Source organism: Tympanuchus pallidicinctus, unplaced genomic scaffold (assembly GCF_026119805.1).
Source record: "Tympanuchus pallidicinctus isolate F22 unplaced genomic scaffold, pur_lepc_1.0 scaffold8, whole genome shotgun sequence".
Taxonomy (NCBI): domain Eukaryota; kingdom Metazoa; phylum Chordata; class Aves; order Galliformes; family Phasianidae; genus Tympanuchus; species Tympanuchus pallidicinctus.
Window position 1 is genome coordinate 55,396,049 of NW_026294802.1, and position 22,406 is coordinate 55,418,454.

The 22,406-nt window shown below is 43.3% G+C and overlaps 1 protein-coding gene across 2 annotated transcripts in view; it reads right to left on the reverse strand.

Annotated features, from left to right (window-relative positions):
- The window catches only part of MAPKAP1 (MAPK associated protein 1), an 81,874-nt gene extending 60,862 nt beyond the window's left edge, over nucleotides 1–21,012 (reverse strand). For both annotated transcript variants that reach the window (XM_052667835.1, XM_052667834.1), the window contains exons 1-4: nucleotides 20,893–21,012; nucleotides 13,483–13,806; nucleotides 9,970–10,059; nucleotides 5,365–5,513 (exon numbers count right to left, since the gene is read on the reverse strand). In XM_052667835.1, coding sequence (XP_052523795.1) covers nucleotides 5,365–5,513; nucleotides 9,970–10,059; nucleotides 13,483–13,741 — 498 coding nt within the window. In that variant the 5' untranslated portion in view covers nucleotides 13,742–13,806; nucleotides 20,893–21,012. The remainder of the gene's footprint in view (nucleotides 1–5,364; nucleotides 5,514–9,969; nucleotides 10,060–13,482; nucleotides 13,807–20,892) is intronic.
- Between the last annotated feature and the right edge of the window lie 1,394 nt (nucleotides 21,013–22,406).

Consider the following 22,406-nt stretch of genomic DNA (forward strand, 5'->3'; position numbering starts at 1 on the left):
AAAAAAGAAAACCAAAAACCACGGAATTGGAAAGCACAATTTAAAATCTTATTCTTGTACTGTGTAAAGGTCCTTTCCATTAAAGAAGGTAGTGAAATTTTATCACTGCTATTGCCATTCATAAATCTTATATCTATTTTAATTCAATCTGGTTCTAGCCTCTGAGATGCTGCACCACAATTTGATTACTACAACCATACTTTTTAACTGCTGTCAGAAGAGACAGTGCCTTATATAAACATCTGCCAGAACACATGCCTGCTTTCTATAGCACCAGCTTTAAATCATGCTATGGTGATGAATCTTTATCTGACACTAATACTTTTTAACTTCATAAGGACAATTAAAATGAATTGTAGCTAAATGCACACATAACAAATCAATTTAATTCTTTGTTACATGGTAGCACAGTTTGCAGGCCTTCAAAACTTACTTTCATTTTGAGTTTAATAGGAAGCGCGGTGATACCGACGAACCTCCCTGACACAGAGTGCCCCCAAAACCAAAGTGCTCCGGGAAGTGGCATCCCAGCGGGGCCACAGGTTCACTGCTGTCAGTTCAGACTGCATCGAGACACAAACAAAACCAGGCCCATTTTCCATATGGGATTTCTCTGCAGGGCAGGAACGTTGCCTAGGTAAGGCCACCTGCAATCAATGGCAGCAGAAGATGGAAGTGAGGTACAGAAGAGGGATAAGCAAATTGAATGCGCCCCAGAGACAGAGGTTAATCAAACCAAATCCACATAAAATTAATCTCCATAAGGCCAGAAAAACATTTTTTAGTGCGAGTGAGATGCCTGGAATTGGGAGATAAAAGCGATGCTCCCAGCAGAGCTGGCAGCAGAACACCAGCACTCCCTGGGGCTGGCAGGGCGCTGGGCCTGCAGGAGGCACAGCTGTGCTCAGGGCTGCTCCAATGCTGTTACACAGCATCTCCCCACCTCCTGTTCAGTGGCTCTTCCATATGAAATAATACAACACTTTCGGAACTCCATTAAATTAAGCAACAGCAGAACTTGATCTATTTTAAGTACTGTATGGAAACCCAAGGCCTGTACGCTGCGGCCTCCGCGGCAGCAATTGCTCTCAGCGCAGGGCTCAGCCTACCAGCCCCGCGTCCCACGTCGGCAGGGCAGGTGAAGTGGCATAAGAACCATTCTGGCTTTGACAAATCAAGAACAATCCTGGCATTCCTAACGTAGGGTTGTTCTATTTAAATACAACTCAATTAGTAGCACGACTAATCACGTATTCTGAAAGAAAATCTATATTAGAAAGCGTTAATTTTTCAGTTAAGAACCTCCAACTTCACAGAAGCACGATGGGTGTTGCTCTGTACAGCTGCTGTGCAGGCACAATTACAAAAGTCTGCCTTGCTGGGGCCGCACCACCAAGCTGCAATGCTCGCTGCCAGCGGGGCAGCACTCCCTGCCCTGGCTGGGTGACAGATTTTACACCATGTTGCAGCACCCCGAGGGGAAAATGTGACACAGTCGCAGGCTCAAGGCATGGCTGTCAGGTGCCAACCGGCCCCGGAGCGGCTCTGAAAGCAGCTCAGCTGGCGGCAGCCTGCCCCCATGCCCGTCCTGCTGTGCCCACATCACCCAGTGCCACGCCAGGGCTGGGGCCGTGGGCAGCCCTGTGCTGCTGGGCAGCAGGATGAGGCCCAGCTCACCTAAACACTCGGAAAACTCAAGAAATAATAACGTGGCAGACGCCTCTATTTCACCTATTTCACGGCGTGCAGGTGGTGCGGAAGCCACCAGCACTGGCACAACTAGCAAATGCTTTAAAAAAATTGCAGACGTTTCAGATGAAGAAAATTCTGTGCAGGGCAGAATATTTAAATAGAAAATCGTTCACACAGATTTTAATCCTGGATTATTTTAAATATTATCCACATTAATCACAGCGCTATTGCCTCTTTCCTAAGTTCTTTATCTACTTTCTTGGAGGGAAACTAATTCTGGAGATCATAGAAAACATTTGTTTGCGATTATCCAGAAACACATGCAAACAAGGCTGAAACAAGAGCAGCATGCAAAAATGTATTTAAGGACTATCATCCCAAAATGCTGCTAAAAGCTATTAACCAGTACGTGTTAATTGCCACAGCATTCATATTAATTTTCACTTCAGGCCCGACATTGCGGAATATTTCCCCTGATACATTTTAAACAAAGTTTAATTTAAGGAACTGCTTCTATCAACACTTATGAAAATTAACAGCCAAGCAATTAGCACTCATGAATTATCCCTTCCCCCATGCTTGCTACGGCATCATTTTTGAAACAGTTGCTGTAAGAAAAATTGTTTGATTTTTAACCCATCACCAAAATTACCCACAAAGAAACCAACTCGCGATGCTGTGCAGAGACACCATTCCTTGCAACAGGATTTTTAGCATCTGTCCAGCCAAAACTTCTTTCCAGTCGTCAAGTAAACCTGCTAAGGCCCTGTAAGGTCAGACAGATAAACTAGAAGAGTTCCTAAGACCCTGATTTTCAGCTAGTATTTGGCCTTGCACATCAACTTTGCCTGGGACTCAAAGATCCCTTCTTTTCTTCCAACTTTCTCCTTCAACTATTTTGCATACCTTTAGCATTTCTTTTTGACTGTCCTTTAGCACTTTGGTGCTTGGCAGCATTCTTCTAGGGATGTAAGAGCAGCCATGTGGTGACAGGCATCTCAAATTGAATTGACAAGACACTTCAGTGATGAGAACTTCTTAAAGGCAGCAGACTTGGAAGAAGAATGGATGTGGAATGGCTTCAAAGATTACTTCAACAGGAATTGTATGCAGAGGCCTTAGCAAGAGTTATTCATTCAGGTTCCTGTGAAGCTGAATAGTTGATTCTTGCCTGATTTCCTTCTATCCCAGTAACTAAATACATCCTGCTAGTTCTTTTCTTACCAGTAGGAACAGTCATATGGCTGAATAGCTTTGACATTAATATAGTACCAAATCTGTATTCTTTCAGATTAATATCTCAGAGAGGTCTCATCACCCTACTTTCCAGCAACTCATGCAAGCCACACATGATTTGAAAAGATATACCCTGAATTTCTATTAAATGAATACTTTTACAACAGTTAGTGAAAGCCAGCAGACAATACTACCCCCATTTTCTACATTTAGAAATAAGGGACCTCTCTTTTTGGGAGCCATAGGTAAGCTGAATGTTGTGAATCTCACAGCTGTGTCACTCAAACGAGTGATTATGATGCTGTTGATGCTTCATTTTTGGTGCCTGGCTACAGTTTTCAAGTCTTTCTTGCAGTCAGTCTTACTTTCCCAACCTATCAGTTGTCAGCATGTTGGAACAATAAGCAATGAAAATACAATTTTTCAAATCTTGCACACTGCAACATACCAGAACTTATGCATAAAATGTATGATTACGTAGTTTGCATGCAGATAAAGAAAACCAATTCGACCACTGATTTCTTAAGCCTTCAAGTAATCTTCTCTACAACGACAACCTAAGTAATAAGTAAAGGCTACTTTTCATACAATGTCCTTTGCAAGAGTTTGTGAGGTTTATTAAGCAAGAGGCATACCCCACAGTATTCTCTAACCATGCAAGCAGCTGTGGAGGCTAAGTTTACATTAACTTCATAAAGGAAAAACTCAAAGATGAAGGTAAGAATAGTTACTAAGTGCATCTTCTGGCTAAGAACTGAAGTTTTACAAAGCACACAAAAGCCACAACTCTGTCCTATGGAACTATATGACAAGACTCACCTGAACTCTTGAGCTGATTAGAATGCTTGAAATGGAGTTGCATTTCACAAGCCATATTCTCTACTTTTTTGGTAATTAATGAACTGATCAGAACAGGAAGAAATTAGAGTGCTCTAAAATTTTATTATTTCATAAAATTGCAGAAGTGGTTATGAAAAGGACTCTAAATCTGGCAGAAAACGCCTGCGAGATGTAAGCATTTTAATAGATTGGCTTCGTTGATGTTATGGTGCACAATATTTCCTAATATTTAACTGATTAGCTTAAAATAATACATCAACTGCAGAGGGGGAAGACCCAGGATAAAATGGTTTTACACCACTTCAGGTCAGTTGGGAGCTGAATTACTGCCAGGTAAAACCATTCTGCACACAATTAAGATGAGTACAGAAGCAAACAAAGCTCACACACAACAGTAAATAGCTTTCCTGGAGGTTTCCAAGTGAATCACAGGTGTTACTCAGTCAGCTGAAAACACGTTACAATACTCAAATACCCATCCATTAAAAAAAACAGACCGACCGAAACAAAGGCCTAGCTATAACCTTAAAGATTTCAGAGTCACTGTGATCTCCTGAGTAAATACATAATTAAGTAGGTTTTCTTAAAGACATGTTTAATTAGGCCCCTGGCCCCTCCTTATCCCTCCTGCCTCTCCCCAATTATGCACCATTTCCCCCAGAGATGCGTGGCTCTGCTAATTATGCAAATAAGTCATGTGCTATTCCCTGAAAGAATGGCATCTATCTGAAAAGTACTGCTTATCTATTATCAATGAAAATAAATACAAGACTTGCAGAATTTCATTAAAAATAATGTAAAAATTCGGACGGTTTGATTTTTCAGTTCTGAAGATACAACAAAATGGACACACAGAGCCAGACACCAACGAGATTTGTGTTTCTTCTCCACTCAGATGGTAACACATATGGAAGTGCAGAGGATAAATTTCGTAAGCACACTATTGAAAAGCTTGAAAAAAATAAATAGCGCTCTTACAATTAAAACAGCTCGTTTTTAGACCAGCAAAATGTCAACTCCGTTATCTGGGAGACTTCACTGGCTGTTCTGGTTTCTAAATCACAAGGAAGCTGGTTCATGTCACACACTGCACATCACGACTGAGTAACACTGATGTATTTCATTAATACCTGAAACTGATTTGTGCAATACAATATCCTTCAAACGGAACAATCTCCTGCTAAACATATCGGACAAACATGAAAATTAAGATGTTAATTACAGTCAACTATAATTCATATCAATATGGTAAAAAGTAGTTGGGATTATCAACGTGGGAAGGAAACACACTTAAGGTCTTCCAGTTTCTGAGAAGAACTGCAGCAGGGAGCCCACCTGAGGCGCGGGTGTTAAAGCAACAGGGCCGGAACGCCACTGAACCATAGCTTGCCCTTAAAGAAGTACTGACTTGATTTTTACTTCCACTATGTTTGACTGTTAGAAGCGAATGTAAATGTTGCCAAACTGAGATTTCACGAAGTAACAACTGCAAATTAACGTCTGAATAAGTGAATACCGGCAAGAACTGCCACAGCCCATCACCTCCAGGTCAGGAACCACTTGGATATAAGAAAAATAAACATTGGGTTCACTTACCTTGCCATCAAATTTTGAGTACTCATTGAAGGGGTTATTGAGCTGTAGTGGGCACTGCTCAAGTCGCACCGACAGAATCGACTGCTTCCCAGAACAGGGAGATCTTACTCTGAAATTCTTTTTTTCAAATAGCGAGCTCAGCTCCTCTGCTGTAGATCAGAAAGGAGAAGACAGCATTTGTATTAGGAGATGTACAGAGGCTACTGATGGCCACAAAAAGATGGCATTATGTGAGAGAGAGGGAACAATACGAAGTGCGTAAAACAAAAAATGCTCAGATCCAGCACTCTTACAACGCAAAGACACAAAAATACAAGAAGTTTGCACTAACACTTGGCCAAACAGGAGATGCATTCTTCTCAAGTCATCTCAAGATCCACTTGGGGGAAGATAAAAATAAAGGCTCAGAATTAAGCAGTTCTGGTCTTTCTGCTTGCCTGTTTTTTCCACGTGAAGAACTACTGCTCCATCTACAATAGGGATGCAACAGCACTTCAAACTAAGTTTGTGACACACGACATTAGGCTCTCCTGTTGCTGTACTATAACGTCACTGTGCTGTCAGCTGGAGGCTGGGGCTACTCTAATTCAAAAGAATCATTTCTTTGGATTTTGCTTCTCAAGGTAAGACTGCATGCAGGCTCCTCTCAAAGGGCCAAACAAAGTTCCAGACAAAGAGCCTGGGCGATTTAAAAAACAAAACAAAACAATGAAACTTTCTAAATCAAAGGTGGTAAAAGTTAATGAGTACTTTGAGGAACCTGTGAGGTCTCATAAAGTCCCTTCTCAGATGAAGGAATTGCAGAGTTGAATTACTGGCAATGGTTCAACTCAGCAGTTATAGGCATACTCAAAAAAAATATTTTTTTAAATACGGAGCTCCTTGCATTACAAGGACACCACAAAACCAGGACAGAGCCTGGGGTGTTTTAGCATATTAGTACCAACGGGTCTCATCTGCCAGAAACTGTGACTGAATCTGGACAAGCTTTCTCCACATCTGCTCTAGGAGCAAAGCGCCCCAAACTCAATCAATCACTACCTGAGAATCAGCACCAGTTCTCCTGCACTGACTCTGCTCTGCATTCACACTTTTGGATTCTCTCACATCTGAAAGATTTACGTGCTGCTCCTCCAAAGGAATGACAAAGCTCCTGAGGCAGACTGACTGGGGACACAACCTGCAGAGAGTTGATTCATTTCTTAAGCTGTGAAATTAAAACATGTCAAATTACAGCTACTCAGAAGACAGTTTATATTTAGCAGCCTGAAAATTCAGACAGTGGCAAAGGTGCTAAACACCAATACCAGCAGATACCCAGCAGCCTTGTGAAGAACTTCAATTAATAATAAAAAAAAAGATTAAATCCTTCTTAAACGTGCCATATTGAACACCTTTAGATACTCTCTTTCGTAACAAGTTTACCTCATTAGAAAAAACAATCTCAATTACCATTATGCTAGAGTATTATCACTAATTGACAATTCTCAGTCATTTGGAAAGTACTCTGTGCCCAGGAATTCAAAACAACAGTTTTAATGGCTCAAGTGAAAAAGTAAGTATTGTATCTTTCAGTTTTGTCTCTAGGGAAATGTTAAGATGATTTGTATGCTGTTTCCTTTGTGCTGATGTAGAGGAAGAAAATTTCCAGAAGCACTCTACATTTGTTAGTGATGCCCATTTTGCTTTCAGTTCTGGATGGGGTTTCACACAATCAAATTTCTCAGGTGACTGAAGAGTTCAAACATGCTCTGTAACACCTATATCCTATGGAACTAAACTCAGCTGACCGGGACACCATTGCCAAAAATCTTTGTAATTTCCAAAAAACATGGCTCATCTAGGAAGAACAACTTGAAAACCTAAAAGAAGATCGATTCTGAAAAACCACCATCACTCATTAAGTGTTTTGTAAAATAACTTTTTACAGACTACAACTGAGAGACTTGCAATTATTCCCTTCCATCTAGGAGAAAACATTTTTTTAAGTGCAAGGTGAAATTTCAGAGGAAAAGACCTCATTTTCCACATTGGATAGCTTGAATTGTGAAATTTTTAATTCTTAACTGAAAGTAAGCTTTGCTGTTACTTGGTGTCACGGTGCTTTTTTCAGCTCTATGCAATTTCCATCTACGTGGCATGGAGCAGAAACGATACTTTCGCTTTACTGAAAAAGCACTGATGCGATAAAGGTGATGTGAATTGGTGGCACAACCAAACAAAAAGACCCCAGCTGTGTTACACTTTACTTCCAGCCAGCCAGCTTCTCCTGGGGCACCTCTGTATCTGCTGATCTCCTAACCAGCTCCAAACACAGACACTTTCTTCTCTAAGTCTTGCAATCACTACAACCTTCTCTCTACCTCATTCCTTTGACAAGGCAAGCAGCCCATTTCACAACAGTGGGCAAACAGACAACTAAGAAATACTCTTATTTCTTGTTACCGTAGAGAAAAATACTTCTCTCTCACACCCTTTTATTCTGGTTAGTATACTTTTATTTCTGTACGTAGTAATTAAAAAACCAAAAAAACACCGAATATTAATCTTTCATCTAATGCCTCAAATTACGACTATAAATCCACCTCCAGAGCAATGCAAATGCTTGCAAGATTTTCCTCTTACACAGTGCAGCTCTGTGATGGGTTATCTATGGAGATGATGTTATCAGACTAAGGCAGTAGGAACCAGCAACCTTCCAGCCTCCTTCAGCCAGCAGGGTGTCAGCCATAAGCTTGACTTCATCTAGAGCTCAGATAAACACAGGCAGAAAAGAACAGCCAAATTCCTACGTGGAGCAGCTACACCTATGGTTACTGCTTTCATGCATATTTATCAATAATGTGAAATGCAAGGAACGGAACAGATACAGGACATAAAGGAAGATGCAGCTGACATATTTCAGGGCTCCTCTTTTTTCTGGTCTCTTAGTACTGCGTTGCTCTTCATGCAATTAAGTGAAGAAACTCCAAGAATCGCAGTGACAAAGCCCAGTGCCCGGAGTTTTTACATAACGTATCTTTTATTTAAATATGATCCGCAGCCAGGAGGGGCTGAGCAGAACCAATGCAAAACCCAGCAGAGTTCTACAGCGCAGGACGCCTCCTTGTCGCTGGCTGAGGGGTCGCCATCATCTGCAAGGGAGCTCAGAAGAACGGAGCACTCGTGCTGTGTGATGTGGTTTAGTGCTTGCGGTGGCGATGAGGAGACGGTTGGACTGGATGACCTTATAGGTCGTTTCCAGCCTTGTGATTCTATGATTCTAACATCACAGTGGAGCCCATTCAAATGAGGAAACTCAAACAGAATGAAGAGCAGGAAACTGGAATCTGACTGCAATGCAGTGTAAAGCAATATCAAACAGCATAAGCTAGGGATTAATAGGAAAAAGAACTTTGTCATCACTGATTAAATGCTAAAAACACATTGAGCAAAGAGCTGGAAGTTATGGTAGATTAAACTTTAAAACATACTGCTCTGCTTACAGAAGTAGAAAGGCAAAAACATTTTAGAATGCATTAATAGAGGTATCAAACATAGCTGAACACTGCACTAAGGATTAGTGCAACTGTGTTGCTCATGTGAGCAGCTTCATTCACTCCTCTAAAAGAGGAATTACACAACTGGAGAAGGTTCCGCAAATAACAGCCAGGAAGATACACAGATTTAGGCAAAAAAATAAGGAGATTACATGGGGACCTCGTTAAGATATACACAAATTTTGAACAAAGTAGGCATGACAAACCACACAGTGGTTTGAATGTGTGTCAAATACAACAGGAATAGATATAGCCAGAGCTATTTTTCATTCCTAGCATTACAGTTCAAACCTTGTAGAATGTCCAAGACAGAAATACTTCACTTTATATTAATAACAAAGCAGCAAACGTTCTTGGGGAAATTAATGACACTGGTTTTTCCTAAGAAAGGGCGAAAATAATCTAGGGCAACATTTATTGTTCTTTTGTTTAAGCAGATCACATACATACATACATACAACTTCTCCTTACCCAGAAAAATGATCACAAATTCTTAGATGTCCGTTTCTAAGAAATTCTTAGATTTCTGCACACCAAATGTCTCTGGAAACAGCTGGAAAGCCATAACTTACATGGAGATAATTATGCTGCAGTTTGAATGCAGGCACTTGCCAATCATCTACCCAAACAGCACAGACAGTCCCATTACTGCGTGTCACAATACTGAGAACCTTACTCCTCCCTTTTCTTGCTTACTGAGACAACAAAAGATAATGACATTACAACAGAAATCCCCAACTGCATGAATAACTTACATTGCACAAAGATACTGAACAGCCCCTTCACGTACTTCAGAAAAACCACGTAGGTTTTAAACACCTGATCTCTGTTTTGCACTTGTTAGCAACGTGCAGTGCCCTGTTACAGGTGAAAACAAATGGGAGGTCTGCATTCCCCCCACCAATACACCAAGGGCTGTGCAGAGCTGTGGAATGGAAGGCAAATACGATCGTCAGCATTTCCCTCCACGCTTCAAAAGCTGAAGTGAAAATTATGAACTGAAATGCTATAACCATCAAAAGCAGAAACAAAAACAGTAGGAAGATAGAAGGTCTTTTCTTTTTACCTGAGTAAGAAGTGTTTCTGTCTTTCCACTGCACATTTTTGCATTTTATTTGATTTTGTCTCTCTTTCCGCAGACGTTCTAGTCTCTGAGCTTGAAAAGAAATATTATAACTATAAGTTTGTCAATGAAAGTTTACTATAAACAAAGACATAATTAACTATCTTTATATGAATAAAGATGTTTTATATTGCATATGTAGGAGAAAAAGTCATAAAATTTTAAAGGTGGCACCCCTGAAAAGCAAATACCAACAAAAACATGAAAATGTTCTTGATTTATAATTGAAATTAGAGGATATAAAACATTAATAGAGATCATAAAGATAGTATTAACATGGAAGAGAATAATAAAATGTGAAAACTTCTGTGATTAATATGACATTTCATTATATAAATCATTAATAACGGTCTTAAAGGAATTTTAATGCACAAATGAACTGAAGTGAATATTACATTACAGGAATAAAATTACTGTTATGAATTACTCTACCCGTTTCAAAAATTAAAGATAAATGAACTCAGACTAGACTATTAAAGTTTTAAATATAAAATCCTTTATCTAAAAATCATGAAAATTATAAAATGTCAAAGCTATATAAATTAGCATAGCTTTTTCTTCAGTATGCTGGAACAGTTTATAGGTAGTAAAATAAATGATTTGTATCTTCACAACATTAGTCAAACCTTACAATGAATAGAACATTTCTTTAGGTATATTTTGACTCCGTCTCCAAAACAGGGCCTGAAGAAAAGCCTCCAAAGCAGAGCTTGGGCGGAACGGCGGCGGCCCCGCAGCGCAGGGCTGGGGCTCAGCGCCCTGCTGGGAGCCGCGCGGCTGGAGCTGCGGCCGCCACCCAGAGCGGCTCCACGGAGCAACAGCGGCACGGAGCCGGACAGGAGGCGGCTGGGCAGGAGGGCTCTGGGGTTGATCACGGAGGGAAACACGAGCAATTCTGGTGTACTGAGCTCATTCGTTAACTAAAGCGTGTTTTTGGAAGCGATTCTGAAATACTAAATTACCCCGACAATTTTTAGATACAGTTTGAGATCCCTGAGCCATTTTGCCAATTAAAAAAGAGGCTAATAAGTATTTCCCATGCCTTCGACTATTAGTATTGTTGCTATTTTTAACATTTAGAACCATGGACACCAAAGTGAATTTTTCCCCGTAACAACTCTCAACCTGGCCGCTGATGAAAAAATATTTAAATACTTCCAATACTGTGAAGCTGCAGTAAGCATTTTAAGGTACAGACACAAAGAGAGACTTCACTGCCTATTTCCCACAGGCAAGAGGCCAATGCATAAATGCTTCTCTGCAGCTGTGTGAGGAGTGAGGAAGGTGATATTCCCAGTCATCAGTTCAAATACTGCATAAAACACTGTTGCAACGTGGATATTTTATTCTGAAAGTAACCCCTTTATTTCCCCCTCTAACCATTATCCAGACTGAGGTTCAAAATCACCACCCAAAAGCCTTTCAGCCTAAGTGAACCATCATAAAATATCCATAAGATTTGCATGCAAAAAAATAATACATAAGGAAAACACCTAGAACAGAAATAAGAGCAATGTGTGTTTTCAAGGTGTGCGGCAGCCACAGTGAGCAGTTCATCAAAGGGGCAGATTCTGACTCACAGGCAGGTGCCCCCTGCCCAAGGATGCTGTGGCTCCATGGGCAGTGACAGCCCGCCCCGCTGTGCCCCACAGGAGGATGCAGGAGGTCAGCGCACAAAGTCAGGGTCAGAACAGGCCTACCACCACGCAGCCTCTGCCATCCAGCTCTTCCAGCTACGGTTGCTATAAAGCAATCCTACAACATTAATTTCCATTCAACTCTAAATTGGATGAATTATCAGTACCTACATTAAAAGTTCCAGTTATTAAAGGTTTATTCTCACAAGCAACTTAGTTTGAAAGCTTTCTGTGTGAGAAAAGCCACTGACCAAATGTTGCCTCATTAACTATTAGCAGCTGCAGGAGCCTTTGTTCTACCACACTGACAGGGAAATTTGCTTTTCCCTTGGCATAACACCGTGCACAGGTCGACTCCACAATGCTTGTTTTCTTGGGTATGGCACTGCTAAGCTGCACTGGGACAGAGCCTGGAGCCAGAGACCCCTATGACCCAGCCAGCGCCCGCAGAAAAGGAGGAAAATCTCACAGGCAGAGGATACCTCTATTCTTCCCAAACACAACGTGCAGTGCCCTCACATCTCTTCCACTGCGCATCGCCTTCAAATCAAAGGGTAACTTCAACACTGGGACACACCTAACACTCATCTCCAGATCTCCATACTCACCTATCTGATGAAAAAAGGCAGAAAACTGGCTTCCCACTGAACTTCCTAACCTTTATATTAGCATATGCCACCAACTGAAAACTTTCACAGTTTTCAACCGTAGCTTAAATACAGATTATTTCCTCAATCCACTTGAGAAAAAAAAAAAAACAAAAAAGTAGTAATACTGTAAATCTTGAGACTTTGCTTCTCCTTCCTCATAAACTGTACCTTTACCTGAGCTAAACAAGTCCTCAAGCACAGCCTCAGACAGTCCAGCACAACAAACTTTACACCGTGCCTCTGAGTCAGGCACATCACCAGCTTATTTCCAAGTATAACTCAATTAAAAGAGACCTGAACTCTGTCTTTCCACAACTTTTGACAACCGGTTTGTAAAAGGTACTGCCAGATATTTACTGCCATTTCACCTTCCAGGCTGAGCACAGATGTTTTTTCTGAGCTCTAGGTGGTGTTATACCTTCAGAAATAATTTGGAAAAAATGGGATAGGCTATAACAGAAAAACAGACCAATACTGACCACCCCACATCAGCTTTTTCATACATATTTGAAATTGTAGTTTTTGTTTGTAGCATTCCCTGGGTGTAAGTAGTCTGAATACTCCTACCAATGAATGGAACAGTTTTCTTCTACTCCAGATAAACAGAGCCTGTTTTGAAAAGGTAAACATCCTTAAACTTCCTAACTTGCTAACTTCAAGCCTAGCTCAAGGTTTTTCTTAGATATAAGACTTCAGAAGATAAAAAAAACATAGACAGATCATTCACTTCATTGCCTCACAAACTCCACTATTCTCTTTTGTAACACAGATCTGATGCATCGCTAGGTAGATTTTTCTCAGAAAAGAACCATCCTGTTCAAAAGTTAACACCCCTCCAGACAGTAACCATAGAAATACCAAAGACTGTTCACGTACTTTGGATTTAGACCTGATGTCTTTACAATTTGTTTTAATATGTAAAGCTGACTACCTCAACTCTCCTCTGTACATGATTAAGTAAAACAGCAACTAAGACTCAGCTGACAGCACACCAAAGTATCTGAATCACAATACGTATTTTACAAAGAGGAGCTCTATATTACAGAAGGGAAAAATTGGCAGATAGCTAACTAGTCATGCTATGATTTGTCAATCCTGTCCATCCACGTAATACTAATAGAAACTAAATTTAAAAGGTTAACACTGTTTCAGCTGCAAAGATCACTTACCTGTGTTGGATCGTCTTCTAATTCCAAAGTCCCAGCTTGAGGTAATGTCAACTGATTGGGAATACACATAGCCCTGAGTCTCACCATTGCTTCCCTGTGATTCTGAAGCACTATCTCCACACGTTGATGAGGGATTAAACTTCTCTAGGTCAACATCGTGATCTATCAGGACCATTTCACACATCCCTGTGTCATCACTGGTCACGTGTGACTGCCGAATGTGAGCAAGTATAATTGTTGGGTTGTCCAGGAAAGCCATTCTGCCCACAAGACCACCACTTCTCTATACTATCTTCTCTCCATCTTGTTTCATGGACACAGTACCTAGAAATACAACACACACAGCATTTAGAAAACAAACAAGAAGCAACCAAATACTGACTGAGAAGGTTCGTATTTTGGATGCACAAAATCTGATTCAGTTTTGTACAGCAAATTATTTCAATTCTGTTCCAGTTCCCAAAGTTGCGCGGTTTGCTGAGATCCACTTAAAGAACGGTGGTTTCATGGTGGGTCACATCAGCCCGAGTTCCGTTCTTCGTTTTCTGACTATTTCCATTACTGAAAGTAGGCCTGCAGTCCCTGAAGGATTCCTTGCTGTCCTCAAAGCAGGAGGCCCCAAGGCGAACACCTCCCACCTCGCTGTGCTGCACGCGCCAAAGGCCTCCTGGCCGCATGACCAGGGCGGTGTGGCCACAAGGCTGCAGACACAGCTGAGCACAGCATGCAGACATTCTAAAAGTGCACTGAGAATGTAGTTTAAGCATTCTGCTAGGAATTATATTTATCAGAAAAGAGCCATGGTTACCTGTGAGCAGTAAGAACTTGCCTAAATAAGCAACTGCCTCAGGCTTCTAAAGGGTCCACAAACTCCCAATCACGAATTACTGCTGCCCCATCAATGTGTCATATAAATGCTGGCACGTTAATTGTGTATTTATAAGATTGTTAATGGTTAGTTAATGTACCTCCCACACTATTATTGTACTTGAAATGATTTAATGTCTGCTAAGGGAGTTAACAACATGTAACAGCAGATGCGAGATTTTTACCTTTATACTCTGTACCCCGACTTCATGCTATTAGCAGACAGTGTGCTCAATTACCCAAGCTTCTTTACCATTTTAAACGCGCAGCCACTTCTCTAATAAACAGAAACACTGAAAAATTACCAGAAATTCCATTTCAAAGTCCAAACTTTAATACAAAAGCATTTCCCTTCTTCCTCTTCAGAATTTTCAAAAGGATACATAAAAATTTATTTTCAATAATAATTAAGTATTCATAGAAATTCCAGTTAATGTAAACAGTTATTAAAAAAAATAAAAAACAAAAAAAGAACAGCGCCCAAAATTCAATTTAGATATTTATGCTGTACTTCAGCATTTGTTACCTACACAGCTCTAACTGGTTCCTCCTTTGGAGAGAAGCAAAGTAAACTAGATGGCACAGCTCTGGTCAGAGAAATGCAAACCAAAGACTTCAAAGAAGCAAAGTTCAATTTTGCAAGCTTTTACACGAATACCTTTAAACCTCCATGTAATCAATTTCATCAACGTTAGATACCAGATCAATTTTTGGAGCACACGCCTCTCTGCATTCTTCTCACCCACAGCTGTTACCTCACGGGCAGGAGCTGAACCGAACAGAAGTCGGGACTTTCCAAGCACCACAACTACACTTTCTTCAATCACCAACAAAAAGCCAATGCTATTTTTAACACGGTATCTAAATATTACACTGCTATTAAATAAAATACTTTGCAGGCAGCTGTCAAGCTCACTCTGTGCAAACACCAAAAATGAAAGGAGCAATGTGAAACCTACGCAGCCCTAACAGCACTTCTGTACGACGTGCAGTTTGGTGGGATGATGAGATACAACCGACCGCAAACACCCCCCGTGATTCATCCCGCAGAGGGACGGACCCTCATTCCGTTCTGGATCTTTATGAAGCGTCTGTTGCACTCCGCACACGTCATCCAACCTGCCTGCAGGGCGCTGCTGCTCAGCACACGCAGCACAGACGGCCGCTGTGCAGCCAGGCCTCGGGCAGAGCTGCGCTGCCGGGTGCCCTCGGAGGAGGCGTGGAGCAGCCAGGCAGCTGGATTGCAGACTACTACTTTTACCACTTCTACCACGTGTTCCTCTTCTAGTAACCCACTGCTGTATTTACAACATCTATAGACTTTCACAGCAAGCAAAGCACAGCTGTTATGCAGATCAACCTCATTCATAATTCAGTAAATAAGTAAAGCATGACATTTAAACAGCTACCCTGCTACCACGAGGGGACATGAGGTCCTGTAGTCACCTCCAGGTGCACGAACCTGAATTTGGGGAGGAAATTTCATTGCCACAATGTATCTATCACCTCTTGGGAGCCCTCCTGCTTGCCGGAGACGCTGTATTTTCTGGAGCAAGTCAGATTTGCTCAGTTCCATCTCCCCCCACCCCAAACATCTCCCCACACAGCAAATGTCTGATCGTGAGCATGAAATAACTGCTAAATGCAGGTTTCTTGACTTAGGGGAAAGCATCATCACCGTCGGTTTCCAACACGCAGAGCCAGGTCAGGGGGAGCCCCTCTCCCCTCCGGCCCCCCTCAGCTGGCTCCCTGCTGCTGCACTGCTGCCCTCGCCGAGCTGCAGGCCGCTCACACACTGCAGAACAGGCCGTGCACAGTGACTGCAGCTACGGCCCATGGCCTTTTCCTGCACTGAGGAGCACCAGCCAACACCCGGCTCCTGCCTGAGCACGAAGAGCACCAGCTCCATGCTGGACTTTGACTTGACGTTCCTGTCATCGCGCACACGTTGGCTCACACAAGGCAGTCTTAGCAGGCACGTGTGCCTGACGTATCACAAGCACACAAACTGGTTCCTGACTGGGATCAGAAAAGAAAATATACATAGTTATAGCTCAGCCAGCTACAATCTACTCACTGACAACTTCCCCACGGCTGTTGCTCCTAAAGCTGCAGGCTAAGGGCACCTCTCTGTGACACACTGCCACTGACCAAAGCACAGGAAATGCTTTCCTTGCAGAAAAGTTCTATGTTACACCTTTCATAATTCCAAATATCACATGTGAGCAAATTTACTTCCTATACCTCTAAATCTACAATAAGTGATAAAAACCGGAGAAAGCTGTAAGCAGCAGAAACTCTTGTGCTTCAGAAAACAGCTAGAGCTTTGAAATGTTACCAACTCAACAGTAACTCTTTCAACTGGCTGAAAGCAGCTGGAAGTTCCACACAACATTCTCCTAGCAGTTCCTGCAAGGATTTGTGTATTAATAAACTGAAAAAGTAAAGAGTAAGAGTGAGAAGCAGAAAAAAGATATTTCCTATTTGTAATTCCACAGACCCAGCTCATATGGAAAAGACGTTTAAGCTGACTGTCTCCCTGGGGAAGTAACAGCGGGTTAAACCCTGCTCACTGCAAACAAAACCATTCCAAACAAAAATGCAGCTTGTGGAGGGAACAGGGTGGGTCTGTAGGCACCTTCCGAGAGGAATCTCACAGTTACACCTCACACTCCTGGGCCATATTCACTGAGCTGCTCGCCCCTCTGGCTGCGGGTCTTTAAAGAGATCTTAAAAACTAATGAAAAAAATGAGCAGATTAGAATAACATTGATTTTCCTTACATGCACCAAGCTGGAACAGGACAGCGCGAATATACTTCAAAATTTATGATTCAGTTCATATGAAATAATTTCACAGTTAACTTCTGTCTGCAATTGCTACATAAATGGTCCTGGCTATCTACATTCGCAGCAGTACAAATAATCAAAACCCTTGAATGCCAGACTCCTGTATGTGGAGGATAAAGGAAAGGGAAATGTAATACATGAAAATTCAAGCCTATTTTTCAATAAAAGCTCAAGAGCATTTAAGAATGCATGCTTGCTTGAAGAAGCTGTCATTCGTGCTTTGCATCCTATCATTAAAAAGGAAATAATCATTTAAGTCATTTAAAGAGGTGCTCTTTCACAAGTGAAATGGGAATTTGAAAGTTAGGAGAAAACAATACATTACACACAAATTCTGACAAAATTCACTGTTAGTTTTCCAACCTGAAAAATCAATCTGACGCTGGATATTTGTTTCTATATGCATGAACTGCTCAGAACTTGCCTACATTTTTGCTGTCAAACCGGTCAGGATGCAAGTTATGCTGAATCCAATGTTTCAGTTACAGAGCTTTAGGGAAGGAGAGAGAGAACGGTGGAGTCCATATGGGAAGAATCTATTCTTACCTGTTTGCTTCCTTATCTTGTCAAATCTTCATTTAATTACAAACAAGTGGATTCTCAGCTAACCTGATCTATCTCACATCAAGATTTTACGCAAAGAAGTATAAAATAATGCAAAGACTATAAATTAGGGCAGACAAATCTGTAACTAGAATCACGCTTGCAAAGAGCATTCTATCAATATAGTGAAATGCTAATCTCCTAATTAACAACCTAATTAGGTAATTATGGCTTTGCAGAGGGATGCCTAAATGAAATATGACAACATGGTCACCTCTTTATATGGCACCTGTGGGCCTTTTCAGCTGTCACTGCAAAGAGTGCAATATCAATTTGAACAGATGACAAAGTGTTGTCATTTTTCATTCCGATATTGCACTGAATGGTTTGGACAGAAACAGTTTAGAAAAGCTGCATCTTGCCTGTTTTTTTGCCTAATCTAAATATGTGCAAACACTTTGCTTAATTTTTAATGTCTATGATTAGGCTTATTTCTTCATACTGGCTAGCAAGCATTACCTGAACATGTGTTACATGTGCAGCACCACACTGTGAGGGCCCAACACATTGGAACCACTACTGCCCAATTTCAGAGCCTTTGCTGAGGAGAATTTACCAACCAGGAAAAAAAAAAAAAAGTGTAACAACAAGAACAAACAGCTGTTTGAATTCACACTTATGACTATTTATTTTAAAACAACAAACAAATCCAGAATACCTTTTAAACAACACATTGCAATTTCCATTTTATTTTCATTCCTGATGAATACTCCAGAAATGAGGACGAGCAGCCCCTGTGCCAGTGATGCTGACCACATCTGCTTGCAAAGAGAACTGACAAGAAATACTTTCAGCAGTGTGCAACACTTTTACATGGAACCACGATTTCTCTCTCGCTTGCCCAAATGATGACTTGTTAATCTTTAACACTCCTAGGATGGGCAAATATAACATCTACTTACAGGCACTTGGCTAAAAGCATAGGCTCAGACTGCCCAAGTGTTAGATTACAGTTTCCATTCTGGCTGCCTTCACTGTAGTACTCAATAGCCTAAAAATCTCATAACTGTTCCAAACACTTTAACAAACTTCAATTTTTAACAACAAAGACTAAAATAGAAAGCTTCAACACTTTCCCATTTTTTGCCTGTATAATACTGAGAGACAGAAGGAGGCTTTTTAAGGCCACCTTCTACTTCTTTATGTGAATGGATGCAGCACTTACTGGGCTTTCCTGAGCGTGGAAAGTACTCAGTAACAGAACTACTTGTGAGCTGCCTGTGCTTCACTCACACAGCTGCTTTGTGAAGCCTGTTTGGAGGCATCAAAGCTGAACTGGACTCAGAGGTGTCAAAGCACATGGAGGTCTGCAGCTCTACAGATAATGCTCCAGGCCCAGGACAAAGAGCTGAGCTGCACCGTACCTACAGCAGCCTGCAGGATCCGCTGAGAGCCTCAGCATCAAACACGCCTGCTGCTCCCTGATGTCGGCCTGCAGTTGAGCTCCTGCAGCTGAAACCTGGCAGCAAGCCATGGCACAAAACCCACCTGCCTATACTGGAGCCCATTCCGCAGCCTACTCTCAAAGCTTTTATGCTGCTACGTAACTGTATCACTGCATTTCTAACTGAAGGCAGTATTTCCCCTCCATGTGTCTGCTACAGTGTCAGATCCAGTTTGAGTTTTCCAGACACAGCTTTGCAACAAAACAGGGAGTTTGAGTCCTAGAAAAATGTGACCTGGACTACCAAAATGCTAACACCCCCAGGACATCAAGCCTTTGTGACAAATGTAACTGAACAAATTCTTATGGGCTCAGCCATAGGTGAATCTTCACTTTCTCTGGCTTTCAACTTTTCTTTTGTCAAACTTATGGTCCTTCTCCCTCAAGAGCCACCAAAACATATTTAAGGAATTTTGTTTCACTTCTGTAATAATTGATTTAGAAAGGAAACAAGAGAGAGATTAGTGCCATGTTGCTTTCTACAAGAAAATGAACTTACAGAGAGCAGGTAGGTATCACAGTTTAATGAAGCTTCTCAACACATTCACAATTAATATTAAAATGCATACGGGGGTCTTTGTGAGTGGTACTGTTCAACAGAAAACCCTCATTTGGTCCCTTCTGACAGAGAACTGATGCTAGCAAAACATAAGACATTAAAGTCACTGCAAGGTGCATCTCAAACACGTGCAGCATTAAAACAGTGAATTACCTGGCACTAAAAGACAACTGGTTGCAGCACTGATGCTGCTGAAATATCACACTGTGTTCCAGGACCAGCACTGTCTCTGCATCCCAACCTGAGGCATCAGCACATTGCTTCCCGCCATCCTGGAGAGGACCACAGTGCAGCCCAAGCCCTACACATCCCAGGTGTCTCTATCCCTGCCCTGGGGAGGTGCTGAGCTCCCGTCCTGCCCTACAACAAGCAACCTGCTCCCCATGCTCTTGGCCCTTGGCTAAAGGGCTTCTCACTGGTGCATACACTGATCAACTTCTCAAAGTCTCCAGCAGTTTAGAAACATCAGTGATACAGAAAAAGTAATGCACCCCTCGCCCTAACAAACTGCTTGAACTTCTCTGTTGCCCCAAAGGAAAAGTTACACTAGAAGTCAGGAGTCGAGCATGCTACGCGTTGCAGCTGGGTGAACAGGCAGGTTCTCCTTCACCGCTTGAATTCTTTCTGTAAAAATCTATATACAAACAGCGATATCATTTTTCCAAATCTAACTCAAATAAAGAGCCTACGAACAGGTTTACTCTGAATGTAAGAAAACCAAAACAGCATAAGTGGGAGAATTTCATTCCGGCCGTGCACGCACCCCTGGCCCGCAGCCCGCGCCGGCGTCCGTCCCTCCGGGCGGGCAGTGCCGAGCTCCAGCAGCGCCGCGCCCCACCAGCAGGGGAGGAAAGGGTCAGGCGCGAGCCTCGCCCCACAGCCACGAAAACGGAGCCACGGAACGCAAGCCGCTCCCGCCCGCACAGACCTGGCCCACTCCGCTCCGCACGGGAGGCCGTGCGCGGAGCGGCAGCGGGCGGCTCCTCATGGAACGAGTGACGGTCCGTGGCTCGAAAGGATGCAGCGCGGGTGGCACCGGGCACGCCCCGCGCGGTCCACCCCAGGGTCCCGTTTCCCTGCACACTTACGGGCTGCGGCGCGACGCGGTGCCGGGCCGGGCACCGCCTCCCCCCGCCGGCGGGCCGGGCAGCGCTTCCGGGGCCGGGGAACGCCGCGACAGCGAGAGAGCTGGGCCGCGCCACGACCCGGAAGTGCCGCCCCGGAAGTGGCGCCGCGGCTGCCGCTCCACCACGCGCATGCGCACAGCAGTGGCGGGCTCCGTTCCCTCGGCGGCGTCGCGGGCTGCCCGACGCGGGGCGCCTCTTTCGTGAGGCGCAGTGAGGCGGCGCGGAGCGCTGTGTTAAAAGCAGGGCCAGGGCGCGCCGCCGGCTGGAGGGAGCGGGCCTCGTGCAGCACCGAATGCGTTATCGTTTAGAGATTTGGCAGTGACGCGTTCACAAGTGTTACGATTAAACGCGCAGTTAGCGACTCTTCAAACAGAAACACAAAAAATCCCCTGAAACGGCCTTGTTAATTTTTAATGAAGAAAACTAGTGACAATTTGCAGCTGCGCTGACTGCAGATGGAGACGTGGTGCAGATGTGACAGATGACACCGATTCTGTTTCCCAGTTCTCTCATTTTTTTAGCTGAGGAGCACTGGCACGAGTGTTGCTGTCACGATGTGAAGCCAGCCGTCCTCTCAGCATGGCTCAGGTACACCTGGGGGACATCGGCCTCCGAACAGCTGCACACCCTCAACAAAAGCACGTTTGTCTGTCTGCAAAGCCTCGCACTTGGTGGATGGATGCAAGCTGACTTGCAAAATATTCAAAATAATGAGAATAAAACAGCTCTTGGGAGTAGCAGTTTTAATAAAGCTGGATGGCACTAGGAGCACAATTGTTCGTACCAGGAAACGCCATGGTAATGAAGATGGAAGATGACTGGGATTTGAACATCTGTATGCCTACTGGGAGGGACAGTAAAAGTGTTGCTAAACCAGAAATGACCCACAGCAGGTCAACATCTCCCACGGGATGTGGTGAGGGGCATCACACAAGTGACATCGGAGTGACGGAACCGAGGGAAGGCGACGTGCTGATGGCAGCTGTGGCTGAGAGGAAAGCTGTGGGAGCTGAGGAGGAAGATGAAGAGCTCTTCTGGACATGCTGATCCCGAGCTGTTGGCCGTACATCCACGAAGTGTCAAAGAGACGAGGATGAGGCTTCAGTTTGGATGTGCCTTCTTTTGGATGGAGCTGTCCGTCACAAAGCACCACCGCGGAGCACCGCTTCAGTTGCTTCCAGGGCTCCCGGGCACCGAACCGAGCGTCGTGGAAGCACCGTCACAGCTCGCAGAGGGAGCGCGTTGCTCACAGCGCAGCGATGCCGTGCAGGTAAGGGAGCCTCGGAGCGGCAGGGATCCGCAGGTAATGCCGTGTACGTGCACATCTGTAACAGCCCCACGCGGAATCGCAATAGCGCTGAGAAAACCCGGCTTCGTAAAGCCGGGCGCCCCTCCGTTCCGAAGCGACGTCCCCGAAAGCCTCGCTGTCTGAAACCTTCACAGCTCCCCGGGCGGCTCCCTTCACGGCCCGCCGC